Source organism: Oenanthe melanoleuca, chromosome 11, assembly GCF_029582105.1.
Source record: "Oenanthe melanoleuca isolate GR-GAL-2019-014 chromosome 11, OMel1.0, whole genome shotgun sequence".
NCBI classification, from domain to species: Eukaryota; Metazoa; Chordata; class Aves; order Passeriformes; family Muscicapidae; genus Oenanthe; species Oenanthe melanoleuca.
In genome coordinates this window covers 9261405-9283182 of record NC_079345.1, presented here as the reverse complement: position 1 = coordinate 9283182, position 21778 = coordinate 9261405, and the positions used below count along the sequence as shown (strand labels likewise).

Genomic DNA, 21778 nt, shown 5'->3' with positions numbered 1-21778 from the left:
ATGAAGCAAGACTCTTACAGATGCACCAACTGTAAAATGCAACTTCCAGCATATTTGAGCACTGCTTGATACCACCCTTCTCAGAAGATGCTCACAGGAAGGACTGTAGGCAGCTCCTGCAGTTCTGCAGTGGCAGTGGCAGAGGGCTGTGCTGCCAGCACTGGAGAGTTCAAGCACTGCTGCCAGCGAGCACAGTGAGCCTGCACACCACCAGCAAATGGAGCTCTGAAAGCACACACAGAATTGTTGTTCACTGGGGCTTTTTAAAGTGTGAGTGACGGCCTCAGTTCACTCAGTATATTCTCCAATATATTGTAAGCAATGACAGACAAGAATTTGAATAATTGACGACTAACTCACTATAATACCTGACTATTTTCTGAAGTAAATTACAATCTATTTCCCAGCCAACAGTGGCACATCACTAACACCCTGCCATCTTGCCTGGCCCCATTGAGGCTTCTAAATACAATATTCTCCTCTCTGACTTTAACTCTACCCACTGTCAGGCTACATTAGGCATAACAAGATCCAGACACATTCAAGATTAAGCAACTTTTTCATAAAATCCAATTGAGGACTTTCTTACCTTGAGGGTGCAGTGGATAATACATTAACCAGATTATGTACACTTTCCATGCAAGAACTAAAGGCATACATATATATATATATGTATATATATATATATATGTATGTGTATATATATATATGCAGAGTGAGTTAATTCTCTTATGAAAAAAACAGGGGCTTTCTAGATTCCTCCCACCATAGACATCATGATCAAGCTCAGCTAATTGGGACCTTGTGGGGAAAAGGGTGTTCCTTAACACAGCCCTATTTTTCCAGAAGCAATATGGGAGTGCCACTGTCTGGCATAGGAAGTCTGTGCAGACTATTAAGGCAGTAATAGTCACGTGGAGAGAGGGGAACCAGATTTAAAAAGCTCCTTTCTGGCTAGGCTTCATTTTCAGCTCCCAGAGAGACTGCAGTCCCTGAGTGGTGGAACCAAGAAGGAGCACTCTCCCTTCAGTCATCTTCCCCCTCCATAAGTACCAGGGAATGGGACAGAGACACCCCCAGTGCTGTCTGGTGAGTTTATCAACAAGATGCCTTCAGGGCTGTGCAGCCGTGAGCAGAGGCTGCCTCTCTGAAACACGGTGTGTCCTTTATTTGCTGTGGAGAATGGGGGTGCAGACTCACTTGAACTCAGGCAAGCCAGGCATACTTGGGGGCAGTGAGTGGAACACATTTGTCTTTGGTGTGTTTGGTGCATGTGGTGCAGTCACTGAGGGGTGGAACAAGGAGGAGGCAGCAGTGCAGCTGCACACGAGCATGATCTCATGGGCTGCATGGCACAGGAAAGCAGCAGCTGCTCCTAGGGCACTATGGGGTATCATACAGACACAGCATGTATGGCATGGAGGGTCAAAAAGAAAAGAAAAAGGTCTTGTGTGGTGTGTTGGAAAGAGATGAGGACAGGAAATGGCAGAGTAACCAAAAGAGAATGTATGAGCTGCATGGTCTGAGCACCTAAGTGTTCTGAAACAGTATGGCCACTGCTCAAATACTTCACCCAAATGAAGGCTTTAGGATTCAAGTCAGAGCTTGGATGTTGGAGCTTGAACCAACTGGTTTTTGTGGAGGTATAAAATCTGTATATTGTCATGAGCTGTTGTGCTAGCATTTTTTAGTCTGTGGCCTAAAGAGAGATGGGGAGGATGCCAATATGTGAACTTTAACTCTGAGGTGATATTCTTTATCACATTCCAAGTTTGCAGAGAAATCTGGTATTCTTGATGAACTCTGACTAGCGCCTCTTTATACATTACAGTATATGTAATAGTGTTTTATCAGCCCTAGCAGAGTAAATAAGTAGGGTAGGCTGTAACACCTTTGAAAATCCTCTGTGACTTGACCTGCTCTCGCTGATGCCAGGCAGAAGGGAAGCTATTTAATACCAGGGAGGGAGAGCTGTTTTCTCTCTTTTGTGGACAAATTTTATTCCCTTAACTGACATGGAATGCAGAGTTACTATTCACAGCTGTGACAAGAAGACTCCCTAGAAATCCCTTTCTGCCAACTTCTGGCACCAATCACTGTTCTGCCAGATGATTCTTTGCCCATTTTACATGTAAAACACTCGGGTTCCATTTGGAACAGCAGCAAATAGCTAATGTCCCACGAATGCCTCAGCCTCACAGCTGAATTATACCAACCTCATGCTTGCCATGAAAGGAGAAGCTGGTCATACATCAGCCCCGGCACAGGAGCATTAGCAGTGTCCAGCTCTGCCATGCAGCCTGCATCCCACTTAGTTCTGATGTCAAAAGCCAAAAATTCTGCTGTTTAACTAAAGCCCCACTAGTGGATAGGGCAGATCAGCCGAGAAGAAGGGAAGTGGGCAATCCAACAGGATCTACCTGTTGCCTGCTAGCGGCAATTTCAGCCGGCTGGACTAGGGATGCGTGTTTTGGCTGGCGGGAAGCAGCCGCTCCGAGCGCCGTGGTGTGCGGCAGGACGGAGCAAACCTGAGCAACGCGGCGGGGAACCGGGGGCAGTGCGGGGAACCGGGGGCAGTGCGGGGAACCAGGGACAGTGCGGGGAACCGGGGACAGTGCGGGGAACCGGGGGGAGTGCGGGGAACCGGGGGGAGTGCGGGGAACCGGGGACAGTGCGGGGAACCAGGGACAGTGCGGGGAACCGGGGGGAGTGCGGGGAACCGGGGGGAGTGCGGGGAACCAGGGACAGTGCGGGGAACCGGGGACAGTGCGGGGAACCAGGGACAGTGCGGGGAACCGGGGGCAGTGCGGGGAACCAGGGACAGTGCGGGGAACCGGGGGGAGTGCGGGGAACCAGGGACAGTGCGGGGAACCGGGGGCAGTGCGGGGAACCAGGGACAGTGCGGGGAACCGGGGGGAGTGCGGGGAACCAGGGACAGTGCGGGGAACCAGGGACAGTGCGGGGAACCAGGGACAGTGCGGGGAACCGGGCTGTGCGGGGAACCGGGGGGAGTGCGGGGAACCGGGGACAGTGCGGGGAACCGGGGGCAGTGCGGGGAACCAGGGACAGTGCGGAGCTCTGGGCAGTGCGGGTAACCAGGAGCAGTGCGGGGAACCGGGGGCAGCGCGGGGCTCCGAGCACTGCGGACACCGGGCAGCTTGGGGCTCTGGGCAGTACGGACACCGGGCAGTGAGGGCTCCGGGCAGTGGAGGCTCCGGGCAGTACGGACACCGGGCAGTGCGGGCTCCGGGCAGTACGGACACCGGGCAGTGGAGGCTCCGGGCAGTGCGGACACCGGGCAGTGCGGACACCGGGCAGTGCGGGCTCCGGGCAGTGCGGACACCGGGCAGCTTGGGGCTCCGGGCAGTACGGACACCGGGCAGTGCGGGCTCCGGGCAGTACGGACACCGGGCAGTGCGGGCTCCGGGCAGTGCGGGCTCCGGGCAGTGCGGACACCGGGCAGTGCGGACACCGGGCAGTGCGGACACTGGGCAGTGCGGGCTCTGGCAGTGCGGGCCGTGGGTCGGAGCTGGCGGGGCCGGGCGGCGGCCCCAGGTGCGGCCGCTCCCCGCGGAAGAAGCGCGGGCAGCCCCGCTCCCCGGGGGCGCCCCGGCGGGCGCGGGCGCCGCGGTCCCCCCTCTCCCGCCTCATTTGCATGGCTCTTATTACGGCCGTGCCTCGCTCCCGCCGCGCTGACACCGCCGGGCTGAGCGCGGAGTCGCCGCCAGCGGGAAGCGCGCTGCCGTTATCTGCGCGCCCGCGCCCCCTCCTCAGCCCGCTCTCTCTGGATGTTTAAGGCGAGGATGAACAAACAGGTCCAGCCCGAGCGCAAAGTGTCGGTGGTGGCCCCCTTGCCGGACCGCGCGGGGCCGCCGCCGCCGCCGAAGAAGGACGTGGAGCTGCTGCTGGTGAAGGAGCACAACGGGGTGCAGTACACCAGCAGCAGCCTGCTGCCCGCCGCCCCCGCGCCGCGCTACGGCGCCCAGGACAGGGAGACCTGGGGCAAGAAGATCGACTTCCTCCTCTCCGTCATCGGCTTCGCCGTGGACCTGGCCAACGTCTGGCGATTCCCATACCTCTGCTACAAAAATGGAGGGGGTAAGAGAACCGCTCGCGAGGGGTTTTGTTTTTTCCCCAGTCCCGCACGCCCAAGCCGCACCGCCGCGAGGAACATCCCGCAGCTCTCGGCGGAGTTGCTGGGGCAGAGCCGGGTCGGGGCTCGCCCCGGACGGCGAAGGGAGGAGCGGCGGCACCGCAGCGCTCCCCGCGCTCCTCCCGCAGCGGGACCCGCTCCCGGAGCGCAGGGACACGTCTGCCCCTTCCCGGGACACGGCTGCCCTTCCCGGGACACGGCTGCCCCTTCCCGGGACACGGCTGCCCCTTCCCGGGAGCGGTCGCTGGCACACTCCTCCAACTTTAACTTAGTTTTTGACTACAGCGGATTTGCCTTCTGCTGCCGCTGCAGGCTGCTTAACAGTTTTGGTTTTTTTCGTTCGCAAAAAATAGCACCAAAGGGGAGGGGGTGGAGGAGGGGGGGAGAAAGGCCAAACCAAAAACATTCAAGCAGAAAAACAGCGTCCAGAAAAGCCAGAGCCAGACCAATGAAAGGTTTCGTGGGGGCAGTTTTAATGTAGGATCGTGATTTCTGCCCTCGGTTCTGCACTGTGGGGGTTCTCCCCTCCTCCAAAGTAGGTATGAGACTTGTTACAAACAAAACCTCACCTCCTGCACAGTTTGGCAATGACAGCAACAAAAAATTACAGACAGTAACTATAGTTGGCTCAGATTGTCTGGCATGTCTTCAGTGAGACCTTAACTCCATCATCCTCTTTCATGTCCCTGAAGCGCGCTGTGTTGTCAGTGATGACTCCAGACTGTGATGGAGTAACACCATCTGCGAACCGGGCAGGTGCCTGGGGTGCTTTCAAATCACACAGAAAGAACAGACCCTGCCTGGCAGATGGAGAACTGTGTGTGAACGGTGAGCCACACAGATAGAACCGACAGAGAGAAAGCACGTTCTGAAAGGTAGTTAAGTGTGTATATAGGGATGGTGTGGTTGCCTGGTGATAAAGGCTAACAGTTCACACACTTTTAGCACAAAATAATTGCTTCCTGTGAAAATAGGAATGCAGGATGAATGGGAAAACCCCTGTCAAAAGACATGGAATTATACCTGTCCTTGGAACTTTATAGAATACTGGTGCTAATGAAACTTGGTACCTCCAAAACTTCTGAGGGGAGTCAGAAAACCTCTCTGCTCACCACCCAGACAGCCTGAAGAAAGTAGTTAGTACTGAAAAGTAACCTCCATCCTTATTTCGTTATGTCCAAAAATAGTCCCAGCCACTGACACTGGAGCAGCACAATGCATCAGGAGCCCAGCAGGCTCGCCCTGTGTCAGGTGCAGGTGTGGCAGCAGCATCACTCACACTGCTCAGGACAGATGCACCATTGCCACATCTCCACCTCATCTGGCAATTCTCAGCAAAAGAGATGTATTCCCCTGTCTGACATTGCACAAGGTGACACCCAGAGTGCCTGAACCCTTTTCTATTGCAATTTGGGTCACTTAATTTCCTAACCTGCTTCCTTCATAATTTACTGCCAGTTCAGGCACAGAAGGTAACAGTCTGCAACTCTTGCATTTTGCTTAGCCACCATGTATTATCTTATGTCAGTTCACATAGAAAAAACTGGGTCTTCATTAGCATCTTCTAATACTTCCAAATAGCAGTGAAGAGAAAGCCAACAGCTACAAGAGGCACGTTTAAGTGCAAAGTTTGCAGTAGCTCTTCCATATGATTAAAGTAAAATCAGACCTTTAGAGCAAAAGTAGAGAGGCCCTTTGCTACCAAAGTCTATAGAATGACTGATAACTGTTTACTGATACAGAGACCAAACACTCTGGTACCCTGAATTTTTTCCATTCATTGCCTCTTATGTTGGACATACATATCAGTTTTAGTCAGTAGAAACTTTGTAAGAGTTTCAGGCTCTAAAAATACTTTACTGAGTTTCAAGCCAAATCAATCCTTTCTTTCTTTCAAACTGTGTTTGGGAGCTTGTTTGCTTTATGTGTAAATTTCCCTACAAGACCAAAAAACATAACAGGCAGAGCTGTGGGATATCATTGGATTTCACTGAGATCTTTCCAGTCATAAATCACAGATATTCTTAAATATCATCCCCCCAAACACACACCATCACTCCTATTGCATGAGGGAACCTTTCTAGCACTAATTTAACTTTTGCTGCCTCAAAAGGATAACACAATGGGTTTCATATAATTGCTATGCTTCCCCATGCAAAAGCTGGTATGTGGATATAGACATGGGGAAAACCGAATTTCAGTGTCTTAGTAGTTTTTCTGGAATGCTGAGCAAATTAAAGGGATGAAATCAGTTGTTTTTATACTTGTCTAGAAAATTCAGACTTAACCTAGAAAAGAAAATAAATTACAGGATGTTCATACTAGGATCACAGCTTGCCTTTTGATATTTATAAATAAATAGGTGCTAGGTAAAGAAGAAGCCAACAGAACAGATTAAACTTGAATTGGATGGTATGCATAAAGTAAAGCAGTGGAAAGTAAAAGGTTTCCTTTCCTCTTCCTCCTGTAGTTTCTCTTTATTCTGAAAGCTTCAGCAATTAATCAGCCTCAGTGATTTAACTAGAGCTGACTTTGGACAGCCAAATGTGTGGGTTATGAACGTTATCAACCAACGGATAAATCCTGGGTCAGCATAGCTTGTGCTACATAAGAAAAAAAATTCTGCTATCCTACCAAAAGCTACACCCAGGAATGTTCTACAAATGTTCTTAGAAGTTGAACAACAACATCAGTTACATGGAAGTGGTAGAAAATGGCATCTACCTTTACATTTATTAAAACAGTTAGGTGGTTGACATATGGACAGTGTCCTAAAGCTAACTATGATTAATTCAAGATGCCTGCAGACACACTAAGGGCCTTTCCATGCTTGTAAAAGCAGGTGGCTCTCAAGAAAGCATAGAAACATACAAGAACTGAAAAGGAAAATATAAACACACAGTATTCCCCCATTCAAAGTTGAATTTTACAAGGACATGGATGTATATACACCCCTTTCTTTTTACTAGACAAGCCCTGGAGTTTCTTTCTTTGATAAACTCCAGGAAAATTTTCTAGGGAAAAAAAAAACCAAAACAGGCATGGAGGTTTTTGGGTTAGATGTGGAAGTTCCATTTATACAAAACTCTGATAGTTTACTTTACTTTACTTACACAAGGCATACACCACCCAGTGGCAGCTATACAGACTTTTTTTGTTAGGTAACTTCGGAGACAGCACTGGTGGTGGTAACAAAAAGAAACATTTATATTTTAACAAGCTCCCAGTAACAAAATGCTAGAGAGTAAGAAGCATCCAGCAGAACTAAAACACAATGAATAGCCAGAAACATCTGTGTTTTGGGAGTAGCCTGCTGAGAGACCCCAATGGGACTTCTGCACAAAGATAGATGGCAGAATGTAACCCTTCTGTAAACAACTGTAATTTTTGGAATAATTCTTCTGCTATTAAAAAAAAAAAAAAAACAGTCTTTAGTAAGATCTAAAAATCGAGAGCATTTATTTTTCTATATCAGTTACCTACTTTCATAGGACTTGCCTGCCTTACAAGGGCAGAGACAGGTCCAGTGACTGTATGGTAACACGAAACGTGCCATGGAAAGCTTACAGGACACTTTAGTATGGACAGACTGGAGGAGTTCCTGCCCTCACTGACTTCTTGGAAGCAGGATATGTCCACTGTGTGCTCTGAAGTATTTATCAGGTGATAGAGTAGGCTCTGAACAGATGGGGGAAATCTGCAAGCTCCCAATAAGTACATATGGCAACACTCCAAAAGGGGAAATTCTCAAACAACACCTTGCCAGTCCAGCTGATCAAAAAACCCACAATTTATATGTATTTGACAGCTGCTCACAGCACAAAGGAAAATTACTGTTTGCAGCAGATGGAATACTTTTTCTGCAGTGCATTTGTGAGAGCTGCAAAGGAGCAGGGCTTGTCATGGAGAAATCAACTATGGTCTTGTCTACTGGCTAATCTTACAAGAGCTATATCCTCATTATAACCTTTCTGGCAAGAGCACTATTTTTAAAAACTATTTTTAAGAATAAGATTCCCTAGCTGTATAACTCTCTCTTCCCTCTGTAAGTGGTCAACATCAATGTAGTCCAAAGAACTCTTTACAACATAACCAACATTTTAATTGCTCCCCAGCTCTACAAGAGGCTATGATGAATTGAGGAAGGCTACTATTAAAATTATACTCTCATCGAATTAGAGAAAGATTTACCCTGATATTTGGATTACATCTGAAATTTTACTGATGCCAAATGAAGTTGAGTAATGCCTACTATGATTAACTGATGTGCTCACAGCGGGGGAGGATGATGCTCAGCCTTAGTTAACAAGCTATTGTAGTTTTTGTACAAGACACTTTCAGTATTAATGTTCATTTTTGTTTCCTGTTCCTGCATAGTCATAGGCAGAATTAATATTTCTCCCTGAAATTTGGGGAAAAGGAATTTACAACATAAAGTACTTCTTTTGTGAGCCAAAGTATTTGCAAGGTCAGTCATGTCCAGACTACTCATTAGGAAGCATGTAATTGTCAGATTAGTCACTGGAGACTTACTGTATCATAAGAATCAGATTAAGTTTTTAATGAATTTAAGAACAGCGGCAGATAAATATTTTAACATTACTCTAGCTATCATAATGCACACTTTAAATCTCCCCTGCAGCATTATTTTAAAGTGTTTTTAGACCACAGTTTCTCCAGAAGAAAATATTTGCTTCAACAGTTTGTCAGCAATCAATACACTTCAGAAGTACCTTACAATTCATCCTAATGCTCCCTGCCCTGGCCACAGTTCTGTAAGCTGTACTGCAGGACTGAGCAATCCACAGCCCAGGTACCAAAGACAGCCCAAAGCAGATCCAAATATCCCAGAGCAGGCCCAGCAGAGCCAGGAGCCCAGAGCTGTCACCCCTGGAGCTGTCACCTCCCTCAGAGCTGGGAGCCTGGACACTGCACCAGTTCACTGAGGGAAAACCAGAGCTGACAGCACCACCTTGTCTTTCTGTTGCACTCTGCCTCCGCAGTTTTGCCAAGTGTCTGCCACCAAATTTAATCACTATTTTGGGGAAGAATATAACCTGGCACTTTAGAGTTCAAAGGTGGATGACCTTTGCCTTACAATATCAGAGTTTATATTTCAAAATAGCAATGGTGATGATAATAATAGATCAACTTTGAAGTAATCTCACTGCAAAGCCTACGCCAGGAGTTTGACTCATCAGTCAATCAAAGCTCAGATGCAAATCGAGTGATTTTGGTTTCCTAAAAAGGGGTTTTCAGTTCCCATTAGCACATCAAACCACTGACCTCAGGCAGGTTTAACTGTTATGATCTCTTCACTATGGTCATGAGCCCTGGGTTCTCAGCCAGTGTGACATAGGGACAATGCTCAGTGTGTGTGGCAGGACCTCCTTTCCCAGATCCAGAGCCAGTGTCCAGATCACTGATGCTCTGCTCCCTTTCCCACTCCATCTCTTCTCTTTCCAACCTTGATCAGCCACTAACCACCTGGTGCATGCAGGGCATGGATTCACCCAGGCTCTTCTGCACTGGAGCTCACAGCTGCTCCTCTGAAATTCCCTGTTTGCTCTATATGTCTTGTTGGCTCCACAAAATAAACCTTCTGAACAGGAATTTCTGCAGGGTTATAAGTTACTGCATTGTACACCTACTACATATGAAAAATTAAGAATAGATGAAAGGGAAGAACTGAATCTCCCATCCAAATCTTTCTATTGTAAACTTCTTATTTCTGATTCTGAGGATTGATATCATGAAATAGTGTATAAGTGACACACTATATAGACTGTCAGCTAAATACCTGCCTTTGTATAGGTGCTATTTGTCCCTGAAAAATTCTAGCAGTCCTTAGCTTGACAAATTTACAGAAGTCTAGAGATATACCAGCATAGAAAGGTTCTAGATGAGATCCATAGTATTTAGTTTGATGTTACTCCTTAAGAGGACCATCCTGTGACTGATGCAGGGCAAATATTGAGATCAGATCTAAAAGGTGCTCCAGTCAATTACTAAACTTGATTTTCCAGCTTTACTGACAATAAAAGAGCTGGTGTGGACCAGCTGACAAAAGCACAGGTATATCTTTGCAAGTAGAGTGGATGCATGTTTTGATTACCACTTGAAGTACTTTTTTCTAAACTAAGAAGCAGAATGACTTCAAGAAATAAACTCAGTTCTCAGTTATATTTTTGTAAATTTAACATCTCTGTTTAAGGTCTTCCCATACCCTGTCTCCCCCCCAAGCCCCCTTCCTTCCTGTACACTCTTCTCAATTCTGCCAAGGAATGAAAATACTGAGTTATCCCTAGTAAATCATTCCTGCACAAGTAAATTCTGCAAGTCACATTAGGGAGCCTTCAAAGCTCATATTCACTCCTACTGAAACAAATACAGGGCTTTCCTACAGTTTGACATGAGATCCTGGGTTTGGATACTCATTCAAGCTGAAATAGCAGGCACATGATCTTCCTGTGCGAGCTTCTTCAGCCCTTCTTTGCTGAAGAAACATATCTCTAAAGAGACTGAGACATGGTCTACATGATTTGGGGGCAGAATTTCACTTTCATTTTTAGGCAAAATGTCACAAACCTGTCTCTCAGTTCATTGAATATGTGAATACAGCTCCAGTAGTCTAAAGGTATTATTTCCAGACAGATACTTTTTCCCCATGCTTAGAGCATGAACCAGAATGTTAAAACAACTACTTACACATAAGATCAGGAGGAACATTAGTAAGAGTTTAGATATGCTGTGAGGGGAATAATAGAATAAAATCAGTCCATAAATTACTGAATCTCTTGCTATTATTCTTGTGTCTTAGAATAGTTTCAAATGCAAGGCTTTATTGACATTCAAAATTTGATTTCCTAACTATGGATATCTGAGTCCTTCAGGAAATCGGCACCAAAAGTGCCTAGATCCCCAGTACTGCTGAATAATTCCTGTTCTCATGGAAATTCTGGGTAGCTGTAGTATAATTCATCATCATAACTTCTGCATAGATCCAACATACTTAATTTTAGCCACAGAGCTTTTGAAACCTTTAATCCATAAAGAAAGGAAAGAAGGTGAGAGGCACAGAAGGAAAACAGGTAATTTCCTTGCCTTACAACATATTCTTCAAGAAAGCCATAGGAAAGGACTTCTAAACTACTTCTCAAAACTATCCTTTGTTTTATTTTCACTCCTCCTTTCCCTTATTCTCTATTCAAACAAGTTTTGCAATCTTTCCTGAAGCATGACAAAGGTGACAGCACAGAGCAGCACTTTGGGAACCAGGTCTGCCATTCAGAAACTGTCAGCAGGGAGGTCTGGCTGTGTAAGCCACATCCTTCTCTACACTCATATTCATCTGAAGCACACTACCAACTTTCCAGTGAACAGAATTCTGTGATAACATATTACTAAGCAAAATTCAGGCAGGATTGGGCAGTCAGTTGTCTGTTGCCAGTCCATATTTTTTTTTTTATGACAAGCATTCTGACTGCTGGTATGTAGTAAGATAAGATGCCCTTATTATACAATAAGTCTTTTTATAGAAGATGGTAATTTTTCCAGTGCTCCTACTCCTTAAGGCTTTATGAACACAACCACTCACTTCCAAAAGCACAAGTGATTGCAGAAGCTGTGTTCTTAATTTAGGTATTAATTGATTGCTGCAGTTTGGCTATTATAATTGTCTAAGAATATATGCTAGGTGTCCAAAATAGGATCCAACTCTCCCAGACTGGTGGTGTTAGATCAGACAGACATAAAGTCTTTCTTGGAATGCTTTGTTTAAACTGCTTCCCTAGAACAAACCCAACATCAGAAGAGCAGTGCTGGTTTGATCCCACCCCACTGAAGTACACAGGAATTGTGATTTCAACAGCAGAAGAATATTACTCCTTTGCAGTCTTTATTTCAGAGCTGGAGAGAGTTATTGCATGATTTCCAAGCACTGTCCTGTCCTGCTACAGCACTCTTGCTGAAACAGCTTTTGTGGCATTGATGTAGGGGAAGGATTGTGGCTGGGCAATTGCACAGCATTTGTCTTTACTGAAGACTGCAGGACTGTGGGAATGAGCTGATTTTCTGGGCCAACAGCAGCATGGAAGAATGAACCCTCTGCAGTTGCCTCATTGACCATCCAAATCACTGTTTCCTTGGGCCCAGTGTATGTACTGGAAAAAGCAGCTGAGTATTGTGCATCTTGGTTTTTGCCAGCTATTTTTAATTTATTCTGCACCTCCTGAACTATGTGGGTATGTGTGTATAGCACTTTTCACTGATATTTTCATTTCTATTTTTCTCTTCTGTAATGGAAGACCTCTTGCAATGTCCATCCTCAAGCATGCCAAAGGTGGCAGCACATTACTTGCCCTTAAGATACATCTCTTGAGGGAAAGTATGATACTGATTCCAGCCAAATTCCAGTTAAATAAAAAATGGGGAAGAGGCTGGATTTTTCCTGGCACAGCACTTGGTACAATGATGGGAAGCGTTTTTCACACCACAAGGTGGAGCAGTAGATCCTCACAGGTCTTGGGAGATCCCAACCTGATAATTAATGTCACACTTATAGGAAAAGAGAATGTGATGGTGGCTCATTACTTTCAAATACAAAGATCATTCCCAAGCAGATCATGCTTGGGTTTCCCACTTAATTTTATTTCTTAGGATATTATAGGAGTGGCAGCTTTCAGCAGTGCCTAATTCACGTGTAGAACCTCACTTGTCAGCATGGCCACAATGACAGCAAGGACACAATCCAGGGATAACAAGAGGTTAGCCCTGAACCTTTTTTAAAGAGTGAAAGAATAAAAATGCAAGAATAAAATAGAGATACAGTCTCTTCCCGTCAAGGATTGACAAAGGAGGAAACAACTTCTCAAATCCTAAACTTTGAAGGTGCTCCAAATACCCTCAAAAGTTTGCCTTTGGAAAAAAAAAACAAGCTCCACACAGACTTTCAGGGGTCTACATTCTACAACAGAAAGATTTCTTTTTTCTTCTTCTATGTTAATGTAACCCACACTGCAGGAGGTCTCAGCATCTTTCCTTCTTGGCAGAGGAATCTTTATTTCACAACACAGTATTTTCACAATTAAGTATATTGGACTTACTATAATATTTGAAAGTTCAAGGACAAACGTTACCAAAACACCAAGTTACAGCTTAGAAGCCAGTCTCAGAAGTAAGTTTGGTACATGACTCTTCTTCAGCATGCAGGGTGGATCTGCTACTGATGTGCAGTAAGACTGGTGCTTGAAGAAAGCCCCCAAGATCATGCCCTCACACTGAGGGGAGATTAGATCTGTACACAGGCATCTTAATTCTGCAATTTATCATGAAATTAAGGAATAGTTTGTGCCATGGTGTGCTTTGTCTTCTTTAAGCAGAGAAATTCAGATGTGTAAATGAGATTATGAACCAGGTGCTGGTGAGATCAAAGACAGCCCAGGACTTTGTTTTGGGGAAGAGTTTGATCATTTTCTTCCTTTCTGCAGTTTGTTTCTCACGTATGTATGGCTCTAGAGCCTCAGTTAGAATCAATAGATTCATAAACCACATGGGAGAAATCCTGACCCAGCTGAAGTCAATGGGTGATTTTTTTCCATTGACGTCACCAGAGCCAGGATCTAAACCCAAATAACAGACGTTCTCTCTTAAGGACTCCTAAGTAGACAGAATTTCCAGACTAAGAATTATGTGAGAAGAAAAACAGAGTAAAGTAATAAAAAACTATTCAGACTAAACTGATACAGAAGACTTCCACAGAGCAGTAACTGATCTTCACTCAGTACAATAGCTCAGTGCTTTACCTGAAAAGCAAACTGTCAGGATTACACAGATGATGTTGATTATTACACAAAATAGATTTACTCTGTGAGAGTTAGACTATGACCTCAGCATTCTCCTATGTTGGGCTAAAAAAAAGTACTATTTTAAGAAGTGCCTTTTACTCTCACAGTTTCATAGGGGCAAATGATTAGGCAAGAACCTCTTTCTAGCTTTCAAGGCTGAAAAGAAAAGCTGGGAAAGTACAAAGTAAATTCAAAAACTAAAAGCAAGTAGGAAAATAAAAGGACTGTAGTAGAAGATCATACATTTTAAAATATTCTGAAGCCTACTCAATGGTTTTTGAACTTTTGAAATTGGTGGCTATAAGAATACAGTTAGTCTCTGGCATAAGTTACTCTCTTGACTCTACCCTAAAAGAAAGAGGCAGAAACTAGTTACCAGGCTCTTCCTAAAAGCCAGTTAATCCTCCATTGACTCATACAGAGGCTGATGACAAAAACACTGCGTTTGACCCTAAATTAAGAGATTTTGAGACCTTCAAGATCACCTCTATTTTTCTCTCTAAATACTGTTTTACAGCTGTGATGTATTGCATGTTTAAAGCTGTTTAGAAAGACAAAAAAAGAAAAAAAAGAAAAAAAAAAAAAAAAGCAACACCCAGCTGTGTGACAAATTGAAAACACCAGACTCAGCCACTGATTTATCATAAGGTCTGAGTAACCAGTGAATAAAACTGCTCTGCAATCTGACCAAGCAAAAGTTTGCACTGTGATGAAACAGGAAGGATTTTACTTCAAACTGTTAACAGGCCTCTGCTTCATCTTGGCAGGGAGCTGTGATGGGCCCTGGGGTAATTTTCACATTCTTCCATGGCATTTCAAGCTGGGAGGCCCTGCAGAATGGCAGTGACAAAGCATGTACTGGACAGCTTGGGCTGAGGGAAAATTGCATTGCTTGAAGCCTTTTAGGAAACATAAGGCTCAAGTTGCAAATTTAAAGAAAACTTTTGTCTTATTAATTCCCACTGAAGAAGCTGAGGAGTTGGAGGATGGAAAAATGAAAGAAGGGTGCTGCTAGCCAGTACAGGCAGATCTGTGCAGCATCTTTGTGATTTCATGCTGGTCTAAATAAGACTCAGTTTACCCTTTCAAGCAAGCTGATGTAAAGAGGAGTAGGTCTCTGCAGGAGGGATGATACTGAGAAGTTTCACTTTGTGCTCACAGTGCCAAAATTCTCAGAGACTCCACTTAATGGCTGGCACACAGAGTATTACCAGCACTACCCTGTGCCAAATACAGATTTTTCCCCAAAGGAAAAGTTATCTGTGACAGTTTTTGTGAAATTCCTGTGTTCAGAAAGGTACAAACTAAAGAAGCCACACCCACTTGGAAATTACCATTGCCCAGACCTTCCAAAATATTATAGTATAGTAGCTATAGTAACTAATTAACTATAATCTTTGATAAGAGTACAGGATTTTCAATTTTTCTAGGCAATTATGCAAATAGTAGCCACAACTATAATGGTAAATTTGCCAATATCATTGTCAATGGCACCACACACAGCCATTGAAGTTTACAAATAAATTAAAATGATGCAGCATTTGTCTTCTATAAGAAAATATTCTTTATGGTTAGATAACATAATATTCATTTCAATTATGTCTGATAACCTCTGTTTCATAATTTAGAAAGTATGTCTAAGAAATATCAGAAAACTGCACATAATAAGTTTTAAGAAAACATGGAGAATGTCTTTATAGGGTGTGTACCTCTTTGCCTTCTGCTCTAAAGGCCTGTTTAAACCTGCATTATATGCAGTTTACAGTCCAGTTACTCTGCTTCCTTTAGTGGCATCAGAAAGAACATCCATCCTGAAGGCTTTGTTCCTAATGACCAAGAGTAAAGGTTGGTTTCTAGAGTTTCTATGGATAGGAACATTGACTGTCTCACACTTCTGTAATGGAAACAACCCTTTACTGAGAGGAAGAATTTAGGGGATTCTGTTAGGCAACAGTTTCTAAAGATTAAGATAATACAGAAAGTATTACAATAATAAAAATAAATCTCTAATAAAGACTGGAAGGAAAAGGAATGTTTTGCTTTAGTCTTTGAGTCCAAAAATTGAAGCTACAACTTAGATTTGGATTATCACTAAACGGTGTAAGGGAAGATGTTAAAAGTACCACAGATTGTTGTGCTTGATTTTTCTTTAGCAGAATTTTGAGGCAGTTACCTCCTATTGGTTTGCACATTAATCCTCTTGAAAGCTGCTTGGCACTTGTCTGGAGCTGATTTAAGATGTCTTGGGCACTTTGTTTTACCCTGGCACAGTTATGAATCTCATGCTGCCTAAAATGGGTACTGCATCCTCCCCAGAGGGTGCTTAACTTGGAGGCTGCAGGCTGGTTTTTATTTTGACAACGTGCAAAAGAAAAGCAGATTTTAAGAGCAACACCCTCCATCCCAGATTGCTGAGAGCCAGGAACTGGCTGGGAGGGGAATCTCCCCCTGCACAAATGAGCAGCTCCCACAGGGGCAATCCTGAGAGAGAGCAGAAAGCAAGGACCAATACTCCCTGAATGAGGGGCTCAGCTCCAGAGGACTCATCCCAGGCTCTTTTTTATTAAGGTGGAAACCATTTCAGGGATATAAACTTGGCATTCCTGATATGTTCAGAGCACAGCTCAGAAAGTGGGTATCATAACTTAATGTAGGCACCAAAAGTGTCTACACAGCTCTTCAACCTGCCAGTGCATGAACAAGAATGTTAGAAATACCTGTAGGGTGGCAATTTTAGACAGAAAAGCAGGTATCCCTGTTGCACTGTAATTAATTAGTTTAGTCCCCACAGTCTCTGTAGATTATAAAAAGAAGGCTGGAACTCTTGATTCAAAAACAAAACACAAACAAAACAAACAAAAAAAAAACCCCAAAATAATATTTTTAAAAGCCTCCAAAACAAAACAAACAAATAGCAAAGGATCTGTCTAGTATCTTCCAATCAGGTTTGTAGGTTTTTCTGTCTGAAATTCTGGTCTATGCTAGACAGCAAGTTAGATCAAATTATCTCACAAGACATTCTGACATCAAAGTCAGATTAATCCATGAATTTTGAAAGCATTCATTTTAGTTTACAGCTGACTGAGGAAAAGAAAACCCAGCACAAATGAACATACAAGTTCTCTGAGAAGATGAGAAAACTATGACTAACAGTCTATATCTGAACCAGAGTAGAGCTGTAGTTGCCAAAATCTCCCTGGCTCTCCCACTCTCCCTACATTTAAGAGACAGCTAAGCTGATGAAGTAGTACTTCCTTTCATGTACATGATGGGGTTCCACATATCACAGAAAATATCTTTTCACTACTTAACAGTTCAAGGAAAACTTACCACATGAGGTTGTGCTGATATGGATCTAGTACAGGAATCTAGGAAAACCTGCTTATCTTGATCCACAAGTTCACATAAAATACCTTCTGATATCTTCATTCAAAAATATTTTTAGCCATGGATGTTATTCCCCCAATAAATCAGAGTATATTTTGACAGGCACCTTGCTCTTGTACATCTGAAGTACAGCCTACACCTTACCTGGGTGGTTTTGCTGATATGCAATTGCAGGTGAATATATCCTTGTGTAACCCCTAATAATTGCAAGGTTGGAGAAAAACATAAATAGAACATTCCTATTATTAAATAGTAGAATAGTTTTTTTTCTTCTTAATTTAATATCTGTTAAGCTTCCAGTCATGTCTGTTGTGAAGCAGCAATGTTCTGTAGGGAGGTATCTGCATGCTGAGCCAGAAGTCCAGCACTACACATCTCCCCTGCCCAGGACCTTCTGAAGAGTCTGTGACCTATAAAGTTTGCTGGTTTGCTCCCAACAGTGTTATCTGTGCAGGAAAGGATAGTGCCACTCCTACAACCCCTGTCCTATTGAGCATTAGCAATAGGGATGGCATAAATAACAGAACCATCTACAAGCTGGTTCCACAGTCCAGCTCACTTACTCCCTCATTCCTTCTTTAAACCAGCCAGGTAGTTAAAGAAGAAAAAGGCACAAAATCCAGATGGTGATTTGGGCAGGAATGTTAGTAGCTAGGCTTTCATGTTGTTACAAATTCCAAGTATTTACTTACCAAACTACAGATAAAACTCACCTTATTGCACTAATCTAGAAACAAAAATCCAACTCCAAGTACCTCTGCTACAGAGGCACAAGGTTAGAAGCTGTCACTGCAGCCCATAAAGCAGATCTTTGGACTTTCTATGGTCACACTCATGGCAAATGATGGGAATTGCTCTTTTCCTAAGCCGGTCACTGTGAGTATTGTGAGGGACAGCAGCAGAAAGCCCCACGAGTGTCCAGAGCTCCCACTGCCACACTGCCCATCTTGGATCAACCTGATTTATATTCTTTCATACCCACCATGTCTCTTCATTTATTCTTTAAGTTCCTACCAAACAACACAGGCCAGAGTCCTGTTCTTGTATGTGCCTGCAATTATCTTTAAACTACACATTGTTGTAAATGTGATCCTTTCATTAATTTATGTAAATAGGACCTTGGCCAATGACTTGGCTGTTATTTATGAATGAATCATGCTGCTCTGAGTGGCTGGATATATTTAACTCTCATTAATTTGTTCAAAATAGCTACTAATGGGTTTCTTTAGCTTATGACTCCTGTAGCAAAAGGCAAAAGGATTATTGGATTTCCATGGGGAGGGCCTGGGTAACCCTTGATGTTACGAATCAGTGACCATCTTCTAAATACACTGCACTTCAAGTTACTTCAAGTGATTTTAAGGCAGTAGCAGGTTAACAGCTCAAGACAGTAAATGCAGGCTTCAGTTGGCCTCAGCCAACAGCACTGAACCATTTCTGGAAACTATTTGTTTTCACTTTCTTTTGAGTGAAAGGAATGCTGTTAAAATTGCAATTCTAAAAAAACCAGAGGCTCTGAGCCCAAACTGAGAGTAGTAATATAAATAAATTCAAATCCAGCAACGATTTGTTAGAGGGAGTAGCTAAATGTAAAGGTTTCAAGAGAAACATGCTACTCACCATGGTATAGATCCACTGCTTTTATGATTCAGAAATACTTTCCATTATAAAAGATTGCATACTTGGAAGATTTTATTGTATACTTGGAGAATTTTACATGTGTAAAGTGCTGCTGAAGCTTTTATAGTATGTCATGAGATCTGTTTTGCAGAAAAATGCCATTTTTTACAGCTAGAATCTCTTGCTAGCTGCTGTCAACATCATCCTCCAGCTGCTGTTATCATCATCTTGTCTTTGACCTGAGGTTCCATCATGCTCCTTTGTAGCTCTGACTTCTCTTTGCTGTACCACACAGACCCTCATTGCTTTTAATCCCGGGTCAGTAAGGTCCTGGTGTTCCAGCCCTTCCTCCCAGCTGGCAGCAGCAGCTCCAGCTGCCTTTTCCAGAGCCCCCTGGGGGCTGTGCAAGCTTGCTGGGCTCTCTGCTGAGCAGCAGGTAACATCCATGTACCAGGAACCTGCCTCTCCCATTACCTAGTTCTACCTGTGGTGATCTTGTACAATCTAAATTTCAACAACTCTGCATCAGTGACTTTGTTTCTCATTCACAAGTGTCTGCACAGTTTCCACCCATTTTCCTTCTTGTCCAAGCAAATGTACTACATTCTATCAACTGTTTGTTGATATTGTTTATAGTACTATTTATTCTGAATGAAAACTCCAGTGTTGATCAATGTTAATAGAGATATTAGTTTGTATTTCAGTTCACCAGTTGGGAGATCTCTGCTTTTAGACTTTTCCTGCACGAATACTTTAAACACTCCTATTGGAAAATATATGGCAATATTTGCTCAAAGTTTGTTGTTTTAGCAGACACCCCTGCCAGTGTAACATTTTGACTGGAAATAACCATGGTAACAAATGCAGAAGGCTAACAAGCACAAAGAGTTCAAATTTTTTTCAACTACTCCTGTCCTGGCCTACTTCTTGTATGTGCAGTAAAAATTCTTCTAGGATAGCAAAAGCTGTTTAAATTATCTTTTTTCAGTCATTAGTAAATTAATTCTTGTTTCTTCCTGGGATTTAAAAGTGAGATGAGACCTCCTGGTAGGACTGAGAAGAATATTTAGAGCTTTTACTTCCCACCCCTTAGGATGCTGGGAATGCTGACGAAGAGAGGAAACACTCTGTGTGGATTCTGATATACCAAAATTAAGAAGTTGTTCTGGCATTGAACACAGGAATGCAAAATCTGTCTTGTGTTTTGTCCCTCATTAATTAAATGCAATTGTTTTTTAAAAAATTGTAAGTTTCCACTTGAAGTTTCAGATAGATGGTTCTTGTAGAAGCTGAGCGTTTGACCTAACCTAGTTTTGCAAAATGTGTGAGGCTGTCTTAACCCCATGTGTGCACTGGTACCTAAAAGTGACATGTGTGGATGTTGTGGAATGTGTCAGGAGAGAGATGCAGCAGTGCACAACAGTCTGAGGCCAGCCTGTGGCTTTGAGCTTGCTGTGACCCAGCAGAGCCAAGCGTGGCCCTTGTGCCACAGCTGTATCACAGGTGTTAATGACTTCAGCCTTTCAGCTGTAGAGGGAAATGAGGAGCCATGAGGGACTGCTGAAGGTAGTGCTGCCTTGTGGGATGCAGCTGCGTGCTCCCACCAAGGGCAGTGGAACCCCTGAGTGCCCTCGGGGTGTCCTGCCAAAGAGCCAGGCACAGACTGCACTCCCTGCTGCTGGGGTAGGTAGGGCTTGGCAAGTGTTAGCCAGGCCATGCTCCCTAAGAGTTCAGCTGGCTGGCCATCCCAGTGTGACACTGGATGCGTGCAATTAGAGCCCTGCACTCTCTGTGGCAGGGCAGGAGTGACACATCCACCGTGCTACCCCTGCTGACACTCTGACTTCCTAGCAGGGTTGGCATTTACAGCCATGCTCCTGCAGGCAGGTCTGGGCTGATGCTCCAATTCACACCAGAGGATCTAAAGCAGGCTCACCAGGACTGCTGTGCCTCTTCACTGGCCCTCAGGATGCTGACACAAACTGGACTGTAAGGACTGTTCCAAACAGCACCTCTTGTTCACAGGACACTGCTCCTGAACAGCCCAAGCAGAGCTGCTCTGCAAGCCCCAAGTGACACTGCTCAGCTCTCACACATTGGCTGTTTACAAGCATTTGCAGACCATTCTATCCTATATCTATTTCATGTGGAAATCATTTGAATGATCTTTTGGCCATCATTTATTTTTCTTTGAAGGGGACTTGATCCCAGAAAGGGCTGAGTGAACACCATGAAAATTGATCTGGATATTGGCAAGCAAAATAAGAGGAAACAAAAAGACACTTACAAAAAGTACCTTTCTATTATTTTTTTGCCTAACCAGAAGCTGCTAAACAAGAAGTTTCCAGAAGACTCCAAAACATGAAGTCAAACTAATATGACTAAGCACCCTTACTTTGGTATTTATCTCAATTTCAAAATACTTCAATCACTTAGCACCTGAAAAGTAACCCAGCTATGAAACCCTGCCATACTGTGTAACTGCTCTTTGATGAAAATTACACCACACCTTATTAATCCCTTGCGGGGGCAGGGTGGGGGAAGAAAAAAAAGAAAGAAACCTCCTTTAACTAAAGCCTGGAATGACTGGCAGCCAAACAGATGACACTCCAGCAAGAATGCCTGAGTACAGTACACTTCACAGTTCATCCTGCTATTAGTCATACTTGAAAACTGCGTCTTTTAAACTAGCATTTAATGTGTGTGTCCACTGCACAGCTCCAGGATTAATCTTCTCAAACACAGATTTCCCTGAATAGGCATCATGTTTTCC

At 43.9% G+C, this 21778-nt stretch overlaps 1 protein-coding gene across 2 annotated transcripts in view; it reads left to right on the top strand.

Annotated features, from left to right (window-relative positions):
• Positions 1-3545: 3545 nt before the first annotated feature.
• SLC6A2 (solute carrier family 6 member 2) overlaps positions 3546-21778 on the top strand; it is a 56352-nt gene continuing 38119 nt past the window's right edge. Inside the window, exon 1 of one of the 2 annotated variants that reach the window (XM_056500813.1) lies at positions 3546-4098. In XM_056500813.1, the coding sequence (XP_056356788.1) occupies positions 3789-4098 (310 nt within the window). In that variant the 5' untranslated portion in view covers positions 3546-3788. The remainder of the gene's footprint in view (positions 4099-21778) is intronic. The other variant, XM_056500812.1, reaches the window with a different exon arrangement.